Here is a 23,716-nt window from a genome sequence, read left to right as displayed (position 1 = left end):
GGCAAATGCATTGCAGGCACTTCCTATTAAAGGTAGAACAGACCAAACGCCAGGGATAAAGTGTGAAAGCATTCAGTGTCTCAGTAAGGAGTGGTCTTGCATGAAAGGCCAAAGCCCCATTCCTATTCTGGGACATTGAAGAGGCGATTTACTGGGATGCAAGTGTGAAAAGGGTTTATGAAAACATGACCCAACAGTGAGCAAAATAATACAAATGCTACAAATATAACATTACACAAAATTATTGAATGTTATATTACAAACTTACTCATGAACCTGTTTTGTAACATCCACTGCTTTGTCCCTTATCTGTAATTCCTTTCTGGGTATACAAGTGGTTGATCACATTCCAGTTAATTGTAAAAATTCATAACTGCAGCCATTCAGATGTTCTCCAACCCAATTTTACAACCAAAGTAGGCTTTCTTAACTAGTGCAGTCGTGCTGAATCTTTGAGCCTTAAGCCTTGATACAAATATAAGAATGTATCGCAGCTGTTGCAACATAGATGAGACATTTCTCCTATATTGAATCTTCCTGAAGACAATAAATGCTATTGCCTGAAGGAAGTGTGCATCAATATGCATTCAATCTATATCAAGGTACAAGTTTACCCCGCTTTACGAATACGTTTTTACAAAGAAGGCCGTGTTCGCTTTTACAAAAGGATTTGAATGGGTTTTCACTTTTACAAAAATAGCCTTCAGTAGTATTGAAAAACATTTTGGCTTATGAAAGGTTCAATAGGAATGCTCTAGTTTCATAAAGCTGGGTATACCTATAATGCACAACATAGGTATACAGTTTATGAGCTGCTTTTATTGCCAGTCTGCATCTATCCTGACTAGGCGTGCCCAGGCCCAAGACATTTGCATAGCAAATTTTCATGCTCCGGCCTGCTTGAACCACTTGCTTTGTGGGCAATATACTAGAACTAAAATGACAGGAAATCACAAAAATTGATTTAAGGGTACATGGTAGGAAAATTTTTAAAGTGAGTTTTGTGATCAGCAGCCCCAAATTCATAAGATACACCCAAAAATGTTCAGGAAGCAAATTCTTCGTTGTCCTTTTCCAAATTGGAATGCTTTGGGATTGGGAAGAGAGCCTGTATGGTGAAACTTCTTTAACAGCAAGTGGGAGTTGAGAAGTTGCAGGAAAACAACTTGGTTTTGAACCAACCAAATTCAAGCACTTGGTTGGGACCAGTGACAGTTTCTGTGGGAGAGCATCAGAAACATCACAGTATTGCCCACCACATCCATACCAAGCTACGTCGTAGCCTGGTTTGGGAATTCAAATGGTTTGCTGTGCAAAAGGCTGCAGAATATAGCAAACGTGGCCAGGTCCATCACCATGGGCTCTGACTTCCCATCCATTGCAGCATCTATCTGAGGTGCGACTTAAGAAGGCATCTCACATCATAAAGGACCTCCCCTACACTGGTCATAGCCACTTCTCACTGCTACATTCAGCAGAAGCCACAGGTCTAAAAAAACCACCTCTACATTCAAGGACAGTCTGTACAATTGCTTCACTTTTTTTAAAAAACAGTAAGATTAGTGTGAAAATTTGTATCTAATGTATTTAGTTTCTACAATTATTTAATTAAAAATGTTCTTGTACATGTTTGAGTGCACCAAGAATTAACGCATTGGTACGTCGTAGAAGACAAAACTAATCAATCTAGCTAATCCCATCTGCCTGCACTTCTGCAGCTCTCCATTCCCTGTCTATTCATGCAGCTTACCAAATACCTCAAATGCTGCTATATCTGCTACCACTTCCCCTGGGAGCATGTTCCAGGCACCTAATATTGTATTTTTAAACAAAAATCACTCATCTTTAACCTTTCCACTTTAAACCTATGCCTTCTGGTGTTTGACATTCCACTCTGGTGGTAAGGTTTCTAACTACCCTATCTTTGCTTCTCATAATTTTATATACTTCAATGAGAACACCCCTCAGCCTCCAACACTCCTAAGAGTGTGCAATCTCTCATTATGGCTAATCACTCTCATTACATGGAATATCCTGATGAGCCTCTGCTGCATCCACCAGTGCTTCCACACCCTTCCCAGCGTGACAGGCATATTTGCACACATTGTCCAAATGTGGCCTAACCAGTTTTATACAGTTGCAACAAGACATGCGTATTTGCCTAACCAGTGACGGCAAGCATGCCGAATTTCTTTTACTACCCTATCCACTCCAGTTGCCATTTCCCCACCTGAATTTCCAACTGATATATAATCCTATTGAATTATCAGTTGACAACCTTCTTTCCTTTCAACACTATTTTCAGTCATATGCAATTTGCTAATCATCCAAATCATATTTTTATATACATGCACACTCGTCAGGTCCAAGCATTGAACTTTGAGGGACACCTCTGATCCCCAGACAGCTGGTCATAAAATCAACTCTCAACCACTTGAGCAAACCAATTTTGTCCCCAATTTATCAACTTACCACACATCAAGATTCCTTTACTGTCATGCGAAATTACAGAACATGCAATATCATATGAAATTGCGTTCTTCCTGCTGTCGCCATTAGTGTCGCCTGGTGCCCCTTACAGTACAAGAGAAATAAAAGTTAAAATTCCATGATTTTCTGGATGGACTAGGGATGGAGCAGGGAACTAAGAATGGATCAACATAATGCGGAAGAGAAGTCTCAAAACAATAGGTCTGTTTGAACAGTCCTTGTGGATTGGCAGATTGTGAGAGGCTGGGATATGACATGGTTGGAGGGATTATCTAGAAAACTTGAGGCATGACTATCTTGGGGACTGTAACCCAAAGTCCATTGGTGAGGTCAGTCAAGAAGCGTGTGGTTTTAGGCCCTCTGTGAGGTAGAAGTCAGATCACATCAGCAGAGCTGTATATGCAATATAAGGTAAATCCAACTAGGTGCTGCTAGATTTTGTTGACAGGCTCCAACTCAGCAATCACATTAGAACCTAGTCATGGTGCAGTGAGTACAGGCACTCATCTCACCTTTAAACCTTGCCAACAATTTTACTTCCAAAGACTGAGAATTTCTGTCAGAACCAAAAGCAAGCCCTGTTGATCTAGCCAGAGCTGGCCCATTTTTGATGAAAAGTTGGACATCATAGAGTTCTCATTTATCATTTCTTTTCTTTTTGCCCATTCTTACTTCACTGTGATAGAAAAATAATGACAGAATGGGATATAATGGTTCATGAAGATCATTGAAGCCATTTAGTTTCTGGCTTGAGAGAGGAAATACTCTGGGCCTTCCAGGTTTGCAACTATTACCACAAATGATGATGCCTGAGAAATTAATGCAAAGTATATTCACCCTTTGCAACTCCATCTGAATTTGTATCTAAACATAAAATTACTCTGTGAAACACACTAATTAAAAAGTACGCTTCATGTCTCAAAGTTGTCTTCAGATTGCAAGGCAAAGCCTGCACCTATTATCCCTCATCAGCCTGTGCTGGCACTGGGAGTTGGCTCCCTTCTGTCCCCATGGCAACCACATGATGGCTGCATAAATGAATGCTCTGAAATTCCTACATTAATAAAATTAAGCTCTGCAAACACTGATGAAATAACTCATTTTATACACATTATCGTGCAGTTGTTGTAGTTTGCTTCTTCTCATGGTTTACTGTTGGTTTGTCGTAAGGCATTCTTCATACCATTACAACTCACAGGAATACAAATACTATTCCAGGACACCAATCCAGCAAAAAAAACAACTGTTGATACATAGCCTACAAATAAATGTCTGGAACAGTAACATCATTTGCATGCTTTTGCAGTTAGTTTCAACAGTACAAGCCAGAGGCAACGTGCTAGCACTGTGACAAGAGTTGATGCTGAGATGCATTGGTTTTACGTAAATCATCATAATTGCTGGGATGTTGACACATCTCCCTTCTGCTTTATTTCTTCTTGAAATTCTCATAAAAGTACCAAGAGATGGATTAATTAAGGTGCTTGTATCAATTGTTATTAATACATATATGATTAGATGTTACCCACTTGCTACTGATTCATTATCAATTGAAAATTTAGCAATTTGTCTTATTCCCAGCGGATAGGCATTGATACCGCCAATTTTGAACTGAGCTTCATCAGATTTCCTTAAACAGAATCAGATAATACATTCTTCCTGTAACAAACGCTTTCAGCTATATTGGAATAGCCAGAAGATGCTAATTTTATCACAAATACTAATTTGCTGCTCTATAATGATAATCAATTCTAATCATTTTAAGATTTCAATTATATATAAAACTAAATAAAATAACGAAAAATCAATCATAGAAGAGATGTTTTATTATACATATTCAGACAGTTTCTTGAACAGGGGGTTCATATCCATCAGCTCGATCTACTTTTGCACCGGTCTCTTCACCTGATGGTTTGCTTGTGCCACTTGCTCCTTCACCATGCAGCTCCATCAGTTTGCCCACTAGAAGAAAATATTTCCCATTACTGGTCACATCTCACTCAAACACCGGAACAGTTCAGCCCAAACAGAATTTTAAATGCCAGACAAGATCAATTTTAAGGTAAAAAGGTAATGGTTCCATTAATGTCATGTAATGCTACATTTAGAATATAACGTCCATGAAATTCTTTAACTTTGGTCCAACAACTTGATGTTCCGAGGTAGATTCCCCTCCAAGTACTGACCAGTCCTGTGCCTGCTTTGCTTCTGAGATCAGACAATCCCAGGCGTATTCAGGCTAATAGCTGCGATATTAATTTAAACAGACTGTTAATCCACTCATTCTAATTCCCACCCCTCTGTCCACCAACTCCAACATTGTCATTAAACGTGCAATTGATTTTTTTTGATAACCCCAACCATTAAGAAGAGCAGCTCGCTGACAACCCATTCCTTTGAGGACTATTTCTATTTCTTCCCTGGAGAAGCACAAACCTTTGATTACCTATCTGAATAATCTCTCACTGAACAACTCAGATCCAATGAAAGGTATTTTCAAGCTAAAACATTCAACTCCACATCTCTCCCTCAAATAGTGCCTGACCTGCTGGAGATTTTCAACATTTTCTGCTTTTTTCCACTCAGATTTCTTGCATATGCAGTTGAAACTCTGACACATTCCCATTAACTCCCTCTTGCCGCCTGACTACACAAAGATAAGGTTGAGCAGCTAATTAATCTACTAGTACACCTTTGGAATATGGAAGGAAACTGGGAATTGGGGAAAATTTATAGTTATAGGAAGAACTTGAAAACACCAGAGAGCAGGATTGAACTCAGGCTGCTGAAGGCAGTCCTACATCTGAAGCTGCCTTGTCAAGAATCCAGTGGTTGTTTAAAGTGGAAGGGGGTGATCTATGTGGTACTCGGGTCCGACCCATTCCTACCAACAATTTGGATGAGATGATCAAGTATCATCAAGTTTTCAAATCTGCTGATGATACTAAGCTTGGTGACAGTGGGCACTGTAACAGGATGCAATGGGTCTTCAGGGGGGGGGATATAAATAAAATGAATGGGCAAGGGTATGGCTAATGCAACATAATGTAGAAAAATATGAAGTCATCTGCTTTGGTATGAAATTTAAAAATCAAGAAATTGAAAGGCTCTGCTGTTCAGAAGGACGAGGGTTCATTTGGAGATTCATCAGGCCAACATACAATTTATAGAGGATATCAGAATGCGCGGTCATTGTGCATCAATTACCGACCGGTATGTAAGCATTTTAAATATTGTGCACATTCACCAAACTGAATTCTCAGGTAATGAACTTGTTGCACAAGAATGATGGAAGCAAACTCGGTCTGGAGTTCAAAAAAAAACTGGTAACATTATCTGCCCAGAATTCTTAAGGGGCTCAGCAACATAGAACCTACAGCACAGTAGAGGGTCTTCAGCCCTCAATGTTCTGCTGATCCAAAAATTCCATTAAAAAAGTATTATGTGCCCATCTATGTGCCCAAGAGTCTCTTAAATAACCCAAATGTTTCAGCCTCCACTACCATCCCTGGCAAGGCAATCCAGGCACTTACAACTCTGTGTAAAAAAAACTTACCCTGATATCTTCGTACCTTCCTTTGTATACATGTCCTCTGTCTTTTTCCCAGAGCAGGAATGGCAAACACCACTGGCTGTCCACCTTATCTATGCCTCTCATAATATTGTAGACCTTTATGAAGCCTCCTGTCATACTTCTTCACGCCAAAGAGAAAAGTCCCAGTTCTGCTAGTGAAAACTAACTGCTGGAGAAACTCAGCTTGTCAAACAGTGTCCTTTAAGTAGCATAAGGTAAAAGTACTTAACCAAAGTTCTGGGATTGAGCCCTTCAAGGCATGAGAGTGTCAGCGGGCATCCGAACAAAAGGATGGGGGGAGAGGGGGTGGCATGGGTAGGAGATAATAGGTGAAGAAGGGAGGGGACAGCAGCAATCAAGAGAGAAGAGATGGCTAAGTGGGTGGAGGGGGAAATGAGGGGAGAACAGGAAAAGGGAGGGGGAAAAAAAAAAGCAAGCTGGTTAATAGAAAGCAGAGAAATCTATGTTAATGCCATCTGGCTGGAGAGTGCAGACAGAAAATAAGGTGGTGTTCCTCCACTCTGAGGGTGGTCAGGGTGAAACAATACATAAGGCCATGGACAGATGTGTGAGCATGGGAGAGTGACTTAGTATTGAAATGGTTGGCTACTGGGAGGACTTTGTTGTGGCAGAGGGAGCAGATCTGTCGATAAAGCAGATCTCAACGAAATGATCTGTCAATCTGCCACAACAAAGTCCTCCCAGTAGCCAACCATTGCAATTCTGCAACCGGGTGCAGTACATCAGTTCTGTGGATATACAAGTGAATGGTGCTTGAAAGGCCTGTTTTGGGCCCCAGACTGTGGTGAGGGAGGAGGAGTGGGCATTAAGTGTTGTACTTCCTGTGGCCATATGGAAAGGTGCTGGGTGGGGAGGGATGAGTACAGGAGGGAATCTTTGAGGATGCAGTCCCTGCGGAAGGCAGAGAGGGGAGGAGAAGGAAAATGCGTCTGGTGGGGTGGTAGGTGAGGATGAGGGGGATTCTATGTTTGTTATGTCTGGGGGCAGAGAGGGCCAGGGCAGATGGGCAGGAAATGGAGGAGGTGAGGGCTGAGTTGATGGAGGTGGAGGGGAAGCCACATTTGTGGAAGAAGGCAGACATTTCAGAAGATGTGGACTGAAAGACCTTATCCTGGGAACAGATGTGGCGGACAGAGAATTTGAGAGAAGGGACTGGAATCCTTGCAGGAGACAGGGAGTGAGGAAGTGCAGTCAAGGTAGTTGTGGGTGTTAAGAAGGCTTGTAATATTGTCGATGAAAAACTCGTCTCCCCAGATGGAGACAGAGTGATCCAGGAAAGGGACCAAGTAAGTTTGAAATCAGGGTGGAAATTGGCCATGAAGTGGATGAAGTTGATAAACTCATTGCTGGTGCATGAGGCAGCCCTGATGTGGTCATCGATATTTTGGAGGAATATTGTGTAGGCTTGTAGCATAGATTGCTCCACAAACAGGCAGGTGTAGCTGGGACCCATGGCTCCTCTCAATTTTGAGGAAGTGAGACGAGTTAAAGGTGAAGTTATTTAAAGAGAAGACAAGTTCTGCCAGGCAGAGGAGGGTGGTGGTAGAGGATGACTGGTTGGGTCTTTGGTCCATAAAGGAGCAAGGTGCTTTCAGATCTTCTGTGTGGGAGATGGAGGTATAAAGGGATTGGACATCCATTGTGAAGAATGGGCGGTCCAGTTCGGGGAATCTGAAGTAATGGAAGAGATGGAGAACATGAGATGTCGTGGATGTAGGTGGGGGTAAAGGTGAATTCGTTCAGTGGGGCAAGAGCAGGCAGAAACAATGGGTTTACCTGTATGGTTGGGTTTGTGTTTCTTTAGTAGAAGGTAGAAGCGAGCAGTAGGGGATGGGAGACAATGAGGTTGGTGGCCGTTGGCCAGAAGTGATGAGGTTGGAGATGACGTGGAGACAGCAGCTTGATGAGCAGTGATTGGAGATGTATGAGAGCTGTCAACTGGTCTCAGCAAAGTATCTTTTTTCCCCGTCCAATCCCTCCTCACCAACACCTCACATGCCCTCCATCTCTTCCATTACTTCAGATTCCCCGAACTGGACCACTTAATTTTCACAATAGACGCCATATCCCTTTATACCTCCATCTCCCACACAGAAGATCTGAAAGCATTTTGCTCCTTTATGGACCAAAGACCCAACCAGTCACCCTCTACCACCACCTTCCTCCTTCTGGCAGAACTTGTCCTCACTTTAAATAACTTCTCCTTTAACTCATCTCACTTACTCCAAATTAAAGGAGGAGCCACGGGTACCCGCATGGGTCCCAGCTACATCTACTTGATTATGGAGCAATCCATACTACAAGCCTACACAGGCAAGACCCCTCAACTCTTCCTCCGGTTTATTGACAATTGCTTTAGGGCTACCTCATGCTCCCTCAATGAGCTTGTCAACTTTATCTACTTCGCAGCCAACTTCCACCCCGATTTCATACTCACCTGGTCCATCTCTGTCAACACTCTCCCTTTCCTGGATCTCTCTGTCTCCATCTGGGGAGACAAGCATTCCACTGACATATACTACAAATCCTCTAACTCCCACAACTACCTTGACTGCACTTCCTCACACCCTGTCCCCTCCAAGATTCCATCCCCTTCTCTCAATTTCTCTGTCTCCGCATCTGTTCCCAAGATAAGATCTTCCAGTCTACATCTTCTGAAATGTCTGCCTTCTTCCACAAACGTGGCTTCCCCTCCACCACATCAACTCAGCCCTCACCTACATTTCCTGCTCATATGCCTTGGCCCCCCTCTGACCCCAGATCTAACAAACTTAGAATTCCCCCTCATCCTCACCTACCACCCCACCAGCCTCTGCATCCAACACATTATCTGCCAAAATTCCCAGCACCAGACACATTTTACTTCTCCTCCCCTTACTTCCTTCCCAAGGGACCACTCCCTCAATGATTCCCTCATGCACTCATCCCTCCTCACCCAGTACCTTCCCCTGTTCAACACTTACACCCATACCTCCTCTCTCGCCACAGTCTGGGGCCCCAACCAGGTCTTTCAAGTGAAGCCACACTTCACTTGTATATCCACAGGACTGATTTACTGCATCCTGACTTCCCTTTGTGGCCTTCTCTACATCGGAGAAACTGGTTGTAAATTGGCAAATAATCGCTTCACTGAGCATCTCCACCACAACAAAGTTTTCCCGGTAGCCAACCATTTCAATTCTGAGTCACACTACCATGCTCACATGTCTAGCCATAGCCTTATGTACTGTCCCCACCTGACCACCCGCAGATTGGAGGGACAACACCTTATTTTCTGTCTGGGCACTTTCCAGCCAGATGGCATTAATATCAACTTATCTGCTTTCTGCTAACCAGATTGCTTTTCTTTCCCCTCCCCCCTTCTAGTTTTTCCAGTTCTCCCCTCCCTACTCCACCCACCCAGCCATCCTTCCTCCCCCGATTGCTGCTATCTCCTCCATCCTCCCTCCCCATTCTTTTGTTCGGACACTCGCTGACACGCTTTCATACCTTGATTAAAGGCTTAAGCCTGAAATGTCGGTTATGCATTTTTACCTCTGCTACACAGTTTGACCAGCTGAGTTTCTCCAGCATTTTGTGTTTTTACTTCAACACAGTCTCTATAGATTTTCATGATTTACTCTCTGCTCTGCTAACCTTGCCTCATACGACTTAATTTCCCATCCAGGCCACATCCTGGTAAATGGCCTCTGCACCCTCCCCATAGCTTCTACATCCTTCCTATAATGAGGTGACCAGACAATACTCTCACTGTGCTCTCATCAGAGGCACTTTCAGGTTGCCAAAATCCCCCAATGTAAAGCCACATATTATGCCTATATGCGGGTGTCGGGAAGCCACTTGAAAACGCAGGAGGCACATGTGAGGTGAACTTAGTAACCATCCTCCAGGAGGAATAATCGCCACAGCTCAATGGTCCCCCCAGGCACCTGAATGCAGCTGCAAAGGAGATGACAATCAGCTGGCGAGTGCCTGACAGCCAGCCCTCCTCCTTGCTGCCCCTGCCCCCCCCACCCACCTCCGGCGTGGGACATCAGGGCTGGGGTGGCCGGAGCGGGCTGTCCCCACACTGATCCCACTGCCCCATGCTCTCCCCACAGCCTGTATCAGTCCCCACACTGTGGGGTGGCTGGCGCAGGCTGTCAGCGATGGGGTGGCAAGCGCGGGATGCTGGGACAGCCGGTGCGGGCAGAGCAGTGGTATCAGTGTGGGGAGAGAGCGGCGCAGTGGGATCAATGTGGGGATCGACACGCGGCTGTGGGGAGAGAGGGGCGCAGAGGGATCAGTGTGGGGATTGACACGGGGCTGCGGAAAGAGAGCGGGGCAGTGGGATTAGTGTGGGGACAGCCAGCGTCGGCCACCCCAGCGCTGACAGCTCAACGCCCCAACCCTGACAGCCCGAATGGACAGGAGCCGGAGTGTGATCTGAGGCACCTCCCGTGCAGCTGTCCCTTTCAGTGATCCCACCTGAACAACCATTCCACAGGTCTGAATCCGCTTCTGCAGGCACATTCTTGGTGGAGAATGCACCTGAAGATGCCTAAAGATTTGTAGAGTCGCAACATGACCTCTTGACTGGAACTCAATCACCCAACACCCCTTCCTATCAACCTGCACGGCCACCTTGAGGGATGCATGGATTTGGACCCCAAAGTCCCTCTGTTCATCCATACTCTTAAGTAACCGATCATTAACCAGTACTCAGCTTTCTGGTTTGCCCCTGCAAAAACTCATCACCTCACACTTACCCAGATTGAACTCCATTAACCACTTTTCTGCCCAATTCTACATCCAGTCTATATTCTTTGGTAACCTACGACAACGTTCTGCACCATCAACAACTCCTCCAACCTTTGAACCATCCACAAACTTACTGACTCATCCGTTTGCCTCTTCATCCATGTCATTTATATTTAAAAAATCACAAAGAGCCGGGGTCCCAGAACAGATCCCCGCGGAACTCAATAAGGTACTGACCTCCAGGCAAAATACTTTCTCTACTACTCTGCTTTCTAAAAGCAAGCCAATTTTTAATCCATACAGCCAAGTTTCCACTGATCCCATGCCTCGTGACTTTCTGAACGAGACTCTCATGGAGGACCTTGTCAAATGCCTGACTAAAATCTATATTAATCACATCTACCACTATCTCCTCATCGATTTCTTTTGTAACCTCCTAAAAAAGCTCAATTACAGGAGGATCCAAAATTCCAGACTGTTCGGAGATTGAGTCAGTCTGGATTTTCTGAATTCTCGGGCAGCACGTTTAAAATTCAAATTTAAGGAGGAATAAAGAGATGAACAAGAAAAGTTTGACCGTATATTCATTAGCAAATACAGAACACTTTTTCATTTCTCAAAATGAGCAGTTTTAAAGAAAAATAAAGATGTTGCACTTATCCAAGCAAAAAAACCCCCGCTATATTTTAAGTATGAGAGTTTCCAAAAAGTCCAGATTCTCAGGTGGTTCAAATTTCTGGCATTCAGATATTTTAGACTTCAATTGTACACTGATCCAAAGAGCAGTTCTGGATTAATTCGAAGGAAGCAATTTCCTGTGACTTCACTAACAAGAAAACTGTGCTTTCTGCACATTTTCACATAGCTGGATATTCAGGCAGATGAAATCAATATTGCCACGATTTTGCACTGATTTCCATTATTCACAATTCTTTTCTCTTCAGATCATTTGCACCATTCAGTATTATGCAATTCCCAACTGAGAATTTCCTTCCATTTTCACTGACATTATTTTGTCTTTAATTGAATTTCCTTGAATAGTTTTCTGGACCATTTTTCCCTCTGTAAATGTGATATCCCAATCTGAATATTTGATTCAAAGTAAAAAAAAAACAGGCATTCCTCAAGTTAAATCTGAATTCTGTTACCTAGATCTGTCTGTAACTTGAGTTTGTATACGGTCCTTATTTAGCTTCAGTTAGGCAAATGTTTATCATTTAGTATATATTTTACCTTTCAATACATATGAAACATCTTAAACATAATACAGTACATAATAATTCAGTAATGTAAATCCCTATGCAAAACAGATTAGAGTTCTATAGCCAGTCTTTGACTACCATATCAATGTTATAAAATAAAAATAAATCTCATCAATTTTATTGGCAACTCAGCACCCACTTCATGTCACATTAAATGCTGGAAGCTACTGTATAAAGCATTACTTTGACAAGGGGTGGGGAGAAAGAGTAACTCTGGATCAAATTCTGTTTGGTATTCACTATATTTTTAAAAAAATCTAAGGATCAAACAGGTGAAGTGAACCCTTGGAAGTTACTAGATAACAGCCAATATTCTTGGAATGACACACTGAAAGCAGAAGGAAACCAAGATGAAAACATTCTAAATTTAAGACCCACCAGCAAATGATATCTTCTGAGTTTTAAAAATGCTAATTAAGAGTACAAATTTTCACATTTCAAAAAGGTGCTAGCTACCAAAACTGGAGCCAATTTTCCATCTGATTCTTAAGTTATCCAATCCAGTGGATTTGGGGGGGGTATCTGTGTCAGAGTTTGCATGGTGGGGGGGGGTCCCATATCCATGTTCGAACCAGAAGTTCAGCCATTCTACCTCCGGTCAGCTTGCCAGTTTGTTCACAATTCGGATGTCTTCAAACCGGGGAATGCCTGTTCTCTTCCACATTTATTCAATTTTTTAAATCAATTGGAAAGGTTTAAGAAGAATGTGACCCAAACACAGGCAAATGGGAGTAGGCCAGGTATACAACTTAGTCAGCATAGACTGAAGGCACAGTTGTTATAGCGGTAAGTGCAACAACTTTACAGTGCCCATGATCAGAATTAGAATCCCACACTGTTCATACATTCTCCCCATGTCTATGTGGATTTCCCCCAGTTCCTTCCCACTGTTCAAAACATACCAGGGGTGTAGGTAAATTGGGTGGGACAGACTTGTGGGCTGAAATGGCCTGTTACCATGCTGTATATCTAATTTTTTAAAAAATTAATTTAAGAGCCCATTGACCAAATATTCCAACAAAATTTGAAATCTTTTACAACAGAAGTACTGGATTCATTCTGCCATAATCACATGGCACGGAATTGGAACAACTAAATTAATGAATTGCTGCTTATGGTCAGGAGTCCAAAATTGCACATTAAACTACACCAAGATGCAGATGATATGTGGCTACAAGACTGTCTGTCTTTTGAAATCAAGAACACTAATTAATTAACTGGTATGAAAACTATCATTCTAGGCACCCGAGGCCAACCTAGTTATTTCATTGGTCTTCTATTAGTCACTGTTCTAATTCTCCATTGCATTGTTAAGAATGCTAACCTCCTTCTCATTTCTCATTAACACTTTCTAGCTTAGCATTCAATTGTTGAAATCAAAAGAACATTCAATTTTTTAAAAATTGCATTATTTGTAAATGATATCAATTTATCCCAGTGTCATCTTTAGTTGATGCTTTCAAATCTAGATAATGAACAGTTCAAAAGATATTCATAGAGGAATGACACCTTTAATACATGAACCAGGAATAGAACTCCAATATAGAGCTATTAAAAAAATGAATGCCCAAAATAATACCAATTGTCACATTCTCACTTGATTCAGCATTCACGATATGGTGTGGCTTTAATATATACAGTTCCTTCAAATGAGGAAAAGGCTTTCTGCAAACTTACGTTCAAATTTAGGTTTCTTCAACATCTTGACTTTCCGGACATACACATCATGGAGTGGATAAATGGATTGGCAAGCCTTCTCAATGTCCTTGCCAATGCTGTCTGGAATCCTAAGTAGTAAATGAGATTTGAGATTTATAGTTATATTCATGGTAAAATCTCACCTCACAAACTAATTCCTTAGTCATGTTAGCCAAAAAGACCTTGCAGCTACTGTGTCAATTAGTGAACCCCAGTGTAAACCAGACAATGCTCAAACAAGATTCTCTACATCACACATGTCAAACTCTGACCCGCGGGCCAAATTTGGCCCACGATATAATTATATTTGGCCCGCAAGATCATATCAAAAATGTATTAGAGGTGGCCCGCTGGCCGCCGCGCCAGTATAGCGCATGCACAGTAACCGCTGTGTCCCAGGGTGAGAGAGAGAGAGAAAAATCCTGGTCCTTGAAAAGTAGAGGTGGGTGGTTTTATAAACACGCTGTCGTGTCCCCCCACCCATCCCCCCACCGCAGCGCGGCCTGGCCGGTGTCAGGGGAAGCTAAGGCCGCTTCCCAGTGCCCGGAACCCCGGTTGCACAGCGTTTCTTGGAGCTGCAGATGGAGTCGGGACGCCGGAGGGAAGATTGGGGCTCCCCGCCGGGCGATGGGGGCGCCGGCCACCCTGCACCTTCCCACTGGACCAGTGGCGGATGCCCAGAGTACACGTGGAGAGCGAGGCTGGTCGGGCAGGTAGGGTGGAACCCTCTGCCAATCTCGGGAGTGGCGTGGGCTGGATCGGGATTAGCCGCGCTCATCTGCTCCTCCACCGCTGACCGGGATCCCAGCGCGGTCCTGAGCGCGGAGACTGCCCTGGAAAGGTCCTGGGACACCGGCACGGAAAGAAAAGTGGGTCCGGGAGAAACTCAGCAGGTCAAGGGGGGTCCGGGAGAAACTCAGCAGGTCAAGGGAGGTCTGGGAGAAACTCAGTAGGTCAAGGGGGGTCCGGGAGAAACTCAGCAGGTCAAGGGGGGTCCGGGAGAAACTCAGCAGGTCAAAGGGGGATCCGGAAGAAACTCAATAGGTCAAGGGAGGTCCGGGAGAAACTCAGCAGGTCAAGGGGGGGCCTGACCTCGCCAGGACCGTTGCCCATTCCCCCTCCCTGCTGCAGGCTGACCCGCGACTCACGGTGACGGGGCCGCTGATCCGCCGAGATGCCGCTCTGCAGCGAGAGCCGATGCACCCGCACTGTCGTTGTCCAACCCAATCGCCCGCAAACCCCGCCCTCCCGCACACAGGCCTGAGTAAGTATTATGAACTTTAATCTCAGGATAAAACGATCTTCCAATAGTTTCATGTCACAGTGATAAATATATTCCTGGTTAAAAATGGTCCTGCACCTGGATACAAGCTCATTAGGCATAAAACTTGAAAAGTGTGTAAATCAATAGATATATGTACCAATGGAAAAAGGGCATGGCAAATAACCCTGCTAAAGTTCATGCCCACAATCAGTCACCCATTTGATTGTTTCAGGAATCATGTTATTCTCCCACATTCTCAATAGCCCTCAGATTTTACTATTCGACAGCACACTAGCAACATTTGACAAATCCTCTATAGAGAAATATTATTTATTGAATATTTTATTTCTCATTTGTTAATAATGCTTCTGGAAAGAGTTTATCCAAAACTATTATTAAACATTTATTTTAATAAGAAAAAGTTTAACGTTACATTATGTTGAAAGAAGAGAAAACATGCAGATGTTGTTGAAAATTTTCAATAAATATTTAGTTCGGCCCTTGACTTAGTCCAAGTTTTTAATTTTGGCCCTCCGTGAATTTGAGTTTGACACCCCTGCTCTACATCATCTTTTCCAAGGTCAAAGGGATCTACGAACATACAATTTCCCTGCTTCACCAGGGAATGGTGATTCCACCCCCCCACCAAAAAAAAACATTCCCTTCGAACAGTGGGCTTGCATCCAATGAGGACAATCATAGTTGCCCAAATGGTAGTAAATTATAAGCCTTATACAACAAATAAATCAAAAATAAGGAATAGCGCAGGCTATGAGATAAATTTTTACTTTTCCCCCCCTCTACAAATCCAAACATCATCACACCAATGAAGCTCAACTTATAACAAGGCTGATTTAACATAACATAACATAACAATTACAGCACGGAAACAGGCCATTAGGCCCTTCTAGTCCGCACCGAACCAAACACCCCTTTCTAGTCCCACCTCCCTGCACAATGCCCATAACCCTCCATCTTCTTCTCATCCATATACCTGTCCAACCTTTTCTTAAATAATACAATTGACTCCGTCGCCACTATTTCTCCCGGAAGATCATTCCACACGGCTACCACTCTCTGAGTAAAGAAGTTCCCCCTCATGTTACCTCTAAACCTCTGCCCCTTAATTCTTAACTCATGTCCTCTTGTTTTAATCTTTCCTCCTCTTAGTTATGTGGTTCCCATCATTATAAATTTTGGCGACCAGTAAATACTCAGCTGGTCAGGCAACACACGAAGAAGAAACTAACGAAGCAACAGTGCAATATTTAAGCAAAAGTTACGACTTAGTTTTACAAAAGGATGAACTCAGGATATCTTAGAGTCTGATCAAAGGCTTGCTCCATAATCAAGTTCAACTGAAATAGCAAAAAAATCAAGGAGAAAGAGATTGACTTGGGCTGATGATTAAAATACGATTTAAAGCTTAGAATGGCAGAGCAAAGCTGGTAATTTTCAAAGTAATGAATGAATCTGGTTGAATTGCTCTCATTTGAAATAAGCAAATTAACTGGGAGAATTTTTTTGGAATTCATCAAAGAAGCAGGGGAAGAAATCAAAGTGTATCATATTACCTGCACAGAAAGATTTCAGAGAAATGGAAAGTAACATTTAAGAATAAAGCAGAATGTCTGAAGAGGGTTGCCTTCTGAATGTAAAAAGAGGTCTCCATAATTTGGTGCGATACACAAAAGTGTTAAGAGAAACTCAGCAGGTCACGCAGTGTCCATAGGAAGCGAAAGTATATGAGCAAAAAGCAGACAAGCAACTGAATAAAAAGGTTGGGGGCAGGGGGGAAGTGAGGGAAGATAATTTTGTGCTGGCTGATCATTACTCAAGAAACCAGAGCCTTGGGTTTGCATTATGCCAACCACCCAGACCATATCCATACTATTCCAATTTACCAGACTGTAGCCTTCTATACAATTCAAGTGCTCATAGATACTGAGATGTTTTAAGTCTCTTTCATCATCAACACACAGTATATTCCCAATCCTAACGACCCTCCGGATGAAAAAAAATTCTTCAGGACCTCCCTTCATCTTCTTCCCTCTCTCAAAATTATGCTTCTAAGTTTAGATACGTCTGTTCAGGGAAAAGATTCTTATGTCCTACTCTGTGGTCCTTATAATTTTGTACACCTCTTTCAGATCTGCCTTCAGTTTCCACCTCTACAAGGAAATAAAGCCTAGTCTCTCCTCCACACTGAAACATTGCAAACCAAGCAACATCCAGGCTAATCACATCCTTCCTACAGGATATGACCAGAATGACATTTGGCACTCCAAATGTGGCCCAATTAATATTTAAAACTGTACCATAACCTCCATCATATATTCTGAAGCCAAGTATCCCGCATGTCTTTTTAACAACCTGTCAGTGCAGGTGTGGCCCACGTGGGATGTTTCACACTGATCCCACTGCCCTGCTCTCTCTCCCACAGCCCTATATCAGTCCCCGCACTGTGGGGCAGCCGACGTGGGCTGTCAGCGCAGGGGTGGCCCGCACGGGATGCCGCTCCACAGTGTGGAGACTGATATAGGGCTGTGGGAAGAGAGTAGGTCAGTGGGATCAATGTGGGGGACATCCCGCGCCAGCCATCCCAGCTCTGATAGCCAACCACCCCAACCCTAACAGCCCGAAGGGACAGGAGCAGGAGTGCACTCCGAGGCACCTCCCGTGAAGCAGTCCCTTTCAGATGGCCAGCACTGCACTTTCAGTGCTGCCACCTGAACAACCATCCCACAGGTCTGAATCCACTTCTGCAGGCACATTCTTGGTGGAGAATGCACCTGAAGTCTCATGAAAGGCTGCATCTTCAGAACAAATCGTTTGAGAACCACAGAACCTGCAAGAGCATGACAGAAGGTGCCATCAAAAGAGCATTAACAGTAAACATCAATAATCAATTAAAACCAGACTGTAGCCTTCTATACAATTCAAGTGCTCATAGATACTGAGATGTTTTAAGTCTCTTTCATCATCAACACACAGTATATTCCCAATCCTAACGACCCTCCGGATGAAAAAAAATTCTTCAGGACCTCCCTTCATCTTCTTCCCTCTCTCAAAATTATGCTTCTAAGTTTAGATACCTGACATGCACAATGAACCTGACATGCACAATGCAAAAGCATGGGAAAGTCAAAATTGATGAAATTTTGAAGACGAGCTCTTACAAAATGTAGCACAAATACAGCACATCAATGAAATAGAGAAAATAAAGGAAGGAAATCTAGGGAGGACCAAATTGATGAAAAGACAAAGGGATAGCGTGGATCTTCCAGTGGCCACCCATTTCAAATCCCCATGCAATTCCCTTACTGACATGCCAGTCCATGGTCTCATGCACGACCAGTCTGAATCTACACACAAATTGGAGGAAAGGCACCTTATCTTCTGACTAGACACCCTGCAACCAGAGGGCATTAATATTAATTCTCTGGCTTTTGTTAACCCCAGTCACCTTACCCCAGCTCTGTCTCTGTCCTTTTTCCCTATCTCGCTTCCCACAGACATAATCAATTCTCACCTCTTCTCTTATTATATCCAATGAACACCTTTTGTTGGTCTGGACTCCTTCCCCAGCCCGCACTGTCCTGTATTCTGAGATTTCATGATTTTTGGTCATTCTGCTTATTCCTTGTAGAATGGCTCAGGCCTGAAGCATCGGCAATATTTTTGTCTCCTGTGGACGCTGAAAGACTGGCTGAGTTCCTCCAGCATTTCGATGTGTTTTTACTATAATCACAGTGCCTGCAGACTTTAGTGTTTAATTTGCATCCAGAACCATGCACTTTGAATTATAGTTCACAACATAGACCATTTGGCTAAACAGGTCTCCAGCAATCAAAAAAGTGTTACACACCCTATTCTCATTGACACCAAAGTTCTGCAGACATGAGTTCTTGGAATACATATCCAAATACTGGATAAATATAATAATATTTTTAAAACTCTTCCTTGCCTTCGAACAGCAAGTTCAAGATCCATATCACCTCTCGCCTGGAAAAAAAATCATTTATCGCTCAAGTCTATTGTTCGTCATTAACTCCCAATTTTAAAGAAAACTTTCTTTCTTCTCTATTTACTTCCTACTTCCTCTAGCTGGGTCTTATTTGGAGGAAGTGAGTTGACTTAAAGCTGTTCACACAAAGCAAGTTCAGTTAGACGGAAGTGACCATGGAATGATATCAATAATGTTTTCCTGTCAAGGGACAATGACTGAGGAAGCAAATATTTATGATAGACATGAAAACAGTTTCCTAGCCTAAATGTCAAAGAGGTATCAATAAAATCAGAAAAAAACCATGTTGAAATAACCTTCATTAGGCAACACAAGCCAAAATAATGAATCCAAGAGAACAATCCCATTAACTCGGCAGCAGTGAGAAAATTTGGATGTTGGGAGAAAGTGAGGTGAAGGAATGTAACCTCCAAAGAGATATGAAACAGAGGTCAAAACAGCTCAAATACCAATCTTATTTCCAAAGAAAATCCAACACAACACACTAGCCATCCATCCACCTATATTTTAACTGAACTGTCTGGTTAAATACTGGCTTGCAAATTCCTCCAACCCTAAAAATCTGTCCAAGTTTGGCATCGTGGGCACTTTATATATAAGCACCCCATCCCTCCACCTTAATTTGTGGCTTTGTCTTAGATTTCAGATATTTGTTCTTCTGGTGAAGTGTCAAGCATTATTGTACATGAGAGCAGTCCTTCAATGTAAGAATGGCAGGTTAAACTACAACATTCAATATCTGTGTGTCACTGACATTCTCTGATCTCAGTAAAAGGCTTATATTTGTTGAATTCATGCCCTTTAGGAGCCATTGTATCAACACAATTAAGAATAACTGGAGTTTCTCAGATCAAATATTCTGAGGGGATCTTACACTTTAATAAATTTATATTTAATGGGACCAATGATCAGAATGGAAACTGAGCAATGAACTTTCATCCTTTGGTATGGTTTTTAAACTAAAATCCTGTGCTGAGTTAGGCTGTCCAGATTCTAACTCTACACTCATCAGGATCTGTAAACAGATTTGCATTCTCATATACCTCCAGTTCCAGTCAGCTCTTGCTCTCATGGATCGCATTTATTCTCAGGTTCTTGAACAATTCCACAAGAACCATACATTACAATTCTACTCGCATATGCCACTTGGCACAGGCAAAAACAGGATTTTCATAAAGGCATTTGAATTTTACTTCAGAGATATGCAAAATTATATATGTTAAAAGAAATTTGATCAAGTCAGTAGTTCCAAGTTACTCACAATTTGTTGACTATCTCCTTGAGATCGTTGGTTTGAACTTCACGAGTCATGATTTCCACCATCTTCTTGCGGATTGTACGAACCTGCTGATGCTGAGCATAGGAGGTTTTACGAATCTGGTTGTTGCGCTTCTTAGTAAAGCCCACACAAAAAAGACGTAGAAGGTACCCATCTGTAGTTTTGACATCAATGTGAGCTTCAATCATTGTCTAGAATTAGAATCAGAAAAAAGTCAGTTGAACTGTTATTTTATATAAGAGATTAAACAAAAACATTACTTCCTATATTTCAACACATCAAAAAGCTAAGTTGGACAAATAACTTTCAGAATAACCATACACCAATATCATCAGGTAATCATGACAAGATAATCAGAAAGACTGGCCACTATAATCAAAGATATTTTTCAATATAGCACAAAGTAATCTTTTATTTTCATTCAGTACAGCAAAACAGGGCGCTGATTTTTACATCTATTTCAAATCCAACATCATTAACAATGCACCATTGTGACATGGGATGAGAACCAAATACAGCAAATTTAAGTTGTGTATTTGAGTCTTATATCTGCCAAAATGCAACCAGAGCTGTAGTTAAAAGGTTAGCAAATGATAAAATTTGCTTCACATCAATGTCAATGTTTCAATGAAGCATCAATTCAGGCCACAAATATCTATGGATCCCACATTGTCTTGACAGGCTTGATAGCATCCCACCTCAAATAAATTCACATTTGTGACCTAAAATTCCTGATGATTTTGAAAGGTTCAGGCCACTGATTAAATGTTCAAAGGACAAGATTATTTGGACCAAATATTTGAAGCAGATAAATCATGTCCTGCAGTGGTACAAGGCCTCCAAGAAAGGTACAATAGAACAGATTCAGCAAACCGTTCAATCTTTTCTATGTAGAGTTTGCATGCTCTCCCAGTGACCAGAGTTCCCCAAGTGCCCTGGTTTCCTCCCACATCCAAACTCTGCCCAAGTTGGTAGGTTAATTGGCTACTGTAAATTGCCCTGTGAGTGGCAGAATCTGGTGGTGGAAGAGGAGTCACACCACTAGAATGTGGGAAGTTGCCGAGAATGAAATGGATTATGGCAAAGTTTGTGTTAAAATGGGTGCTTAATGGTCAGTGTTGGCTTAATGTGCTGAAGGGCCTGTTTGTGCTGCCTCTTCATGAAAAAACATTACAACTCTTTCAGTCAAAACTACATTACAGCAAGAGACACACAGGACTGCAGATGGGTTTGGGAAACCAGGCAGTGCTGAAATATGGCAGAGGAAGAGGAGCAGCAGAAGCCAAAGGGAGAGGAATAAGCAAAACGGGTCAGGTGGAGGAAGATTAAAGATGAATCATACAGAACAATAGTCAGTGAAAAGATGTTGGAATCTGATGAAAATGGTAGAATAGAGTCCAGATGAAACCAAGGGGGCAGGGAGGGGGGGAATGAGAATGGATGGGGTATGAAAAGAAGTAAGAGAAGGGGGGGGTGGGCTCATTACCTGAAATTATAAAATTCTATGGTCATTCTTTTGGGCCATAGACTGCCCAAATGGAATATGAGATGTTGTTCCTTTAGTTTGTGTTGGGCTTCACTCTGGTAGGGGAGAAGGCCCAGGACAGACAGGCTGGTATGGGAATAGGGTTAAAAGGGCATGCAACTGGGATCTTAGGCTGGCTATGACTGAGAGTGCATAGACTCTCAGATCTTCACTCTGCAAGAGCAAAATTCATGATTCAAAACCTGGACAATTAATCAAAAATTTTACCTGCCACTTTTTGACCATTGAGCACATCTTATCACGGGTTAAGTCCATCCCATGAAAGTTGGTCAAGCAATTTTTGCCCTGAACATCCTCGACAATCAGCTTAAATTTGCGGAAGGCCACTTCATCGTTCTGTAGGTCAGCAAGACTTACTTCAAATACACGGCCTTTCAAGCCTTCTGAGGCAATTTCTGCACGATAATAATGGAAAGTATCATGAGGAAGAATCAAGACCTCAATATCATAATTTTTACAAAATTATGTTGATAGTAAAGTCAAAGGGGCCTCAATAATGGTTGTTTGGTGAAGGATTCAAAATGGGAATTTGTACATAAAAATCAACATAAGACAACTATATAAAAGAAACTTTGCAGTAACATTAACCTGGGGTTAAATTTTAGGTGACAATTTTGCTTTTATACCTAATAGATCATCAATCTGAGTTTAAGGTGTATTTAAATATATGCTCTGAACAATTAACTGGGTAGATTCAGGAAAGCTTCAAAAGAAAATCACCTTTCAAAGGCAGGTAGAAAACACGTTACTTACTTGTTCCCTGAGTTCTTGTAACTAAGGTTTTACCCAGGTTTCTAATGTTAAACATCGCTGGAGCCTTGACATCATACCAGTCCTTCTTGGAGAAGGGATCCACACTGGAATAAAATGTTAGAAAACTAATTGGCACTGTAACTAGGTTACAATCAAACGATCCTCAGTAACCCACAGCATCTGGTGTATCGCCAAAACTAATACTAACGTAAACTGGAACTCTGTAGCATCTGAAATATTTTTCTTTACATGGTCTGATCTCACAGTCCATAGAAAGACAGATGGAAGTCCTGCAAAGGATCAGATTGATTCCTAAAATGGTAATTTATCATAGGTGCAGATAGATTCTCGGTTTGAAATAATTATCTAATTGAAACAGTCAACATTCCTACAGTTTTTGACAGGACCAGTAACTAGAACCAGGAAGCTCAAACAAGAGAGCAGGCATTCAGAACATAGGGAAGCATCCCAGAGGGTAAATTTCGGATATATATTCTGGAGAAATATTTTTCGATATTAAGAAAATCACGCAGCACTGATGTGAAAGATCAGCCACGATTTTATTTAACAGAAATCAGTCTGCTCCTGCTTCATTTTGTATTCCACGTTTTGCAGCGACGGTGGGTCGATCGGCTCCAGATTGGTGTTTCGGCACCGAGGCCCAAAAGCAGCCTGAATTCGGCTGGTCCCTTGACGGAATGAACCCGCGCCTCAGACCCTCAAATCTCTCGCCTGTGAACCAGCGGCCCAGGCCTGGCCTCCCCGCCGGGTCATCCAAATCCCTTCAATATCCCTGACATCCTTCTCCTTTTCTCCAATTTTACCCCTGCCCTGTGTGGAAGACGATCAGCGCGACGCAACCGGCCTCTTTCAAGTCGCTTACATTTTCTTCTTGGACCCTTTTTTGCCTCCTTTGGTCAGTCTCTTATTTTTACCGACCGCCATGTCGCTCAAGGAAGGCGAAAGAGGCAGAGGAGGAAATCCCGCGAGGCTTGGTGGGGGACGGGTCAAAGGGCGGAATACCGCGCGAGAAGTGGGCGGTTGCGTCACAGAAAGGCGGCG

General features: G+C 42.6%; 1 protein-coding gene across 1 annotated transcript; it reads right to left on the bottom strand.

Moving 5' to 3' along the window:
- Positions 1-4,298: 4,298 nt before the first annotated feature.
- LOC138758071 (small ribosomal subunit protein eS1A) lies at positions 4,299-23,646 on the bottom strand. The gene is made up of 6 exons (XM_069926452.1): positions 23,538-23,646; positions 22,655-22,758; positions 22,109-22,296; positions 20,338-20,546; positions 13,765-13,874; positions 4,299-4,452 (listed from the first exon to the last, which is right to left on the bottom strand). The coding sequence occupies exons 1-6, from the start codon at positions 23,597-23,599 to the stop codon at positions 4,328-4,330; spliced, it is 798 nt and encodes a 265-aa protein (XP_069782553.1). The 5' UTR covers positions 23,600-23,646; the 3' UTR covers positions 4,299-4,327.
- Positions 23,647-23,716: the final 70 nt, after the last annotated feature.

Source organism: Narcine bancroftii, chromosome 3 (assembly GCF_036971445.1).
Source record: "Narcine bancroftii isolate sNarBan1 chromosome 3, sNarBan1.hap1, whole genome shotgun sequence".
NCBI classification, from domain to species: domain Eukaryota; kingdom Metazoa; phylum Chordata; class Chondrichthyes; order Torpediniformes; family Narcinidae; genus Narcine; species Narcine bancroftii.
This window is presented reverse-complemented; position numbering and strand designations above follow the sequence as displayed.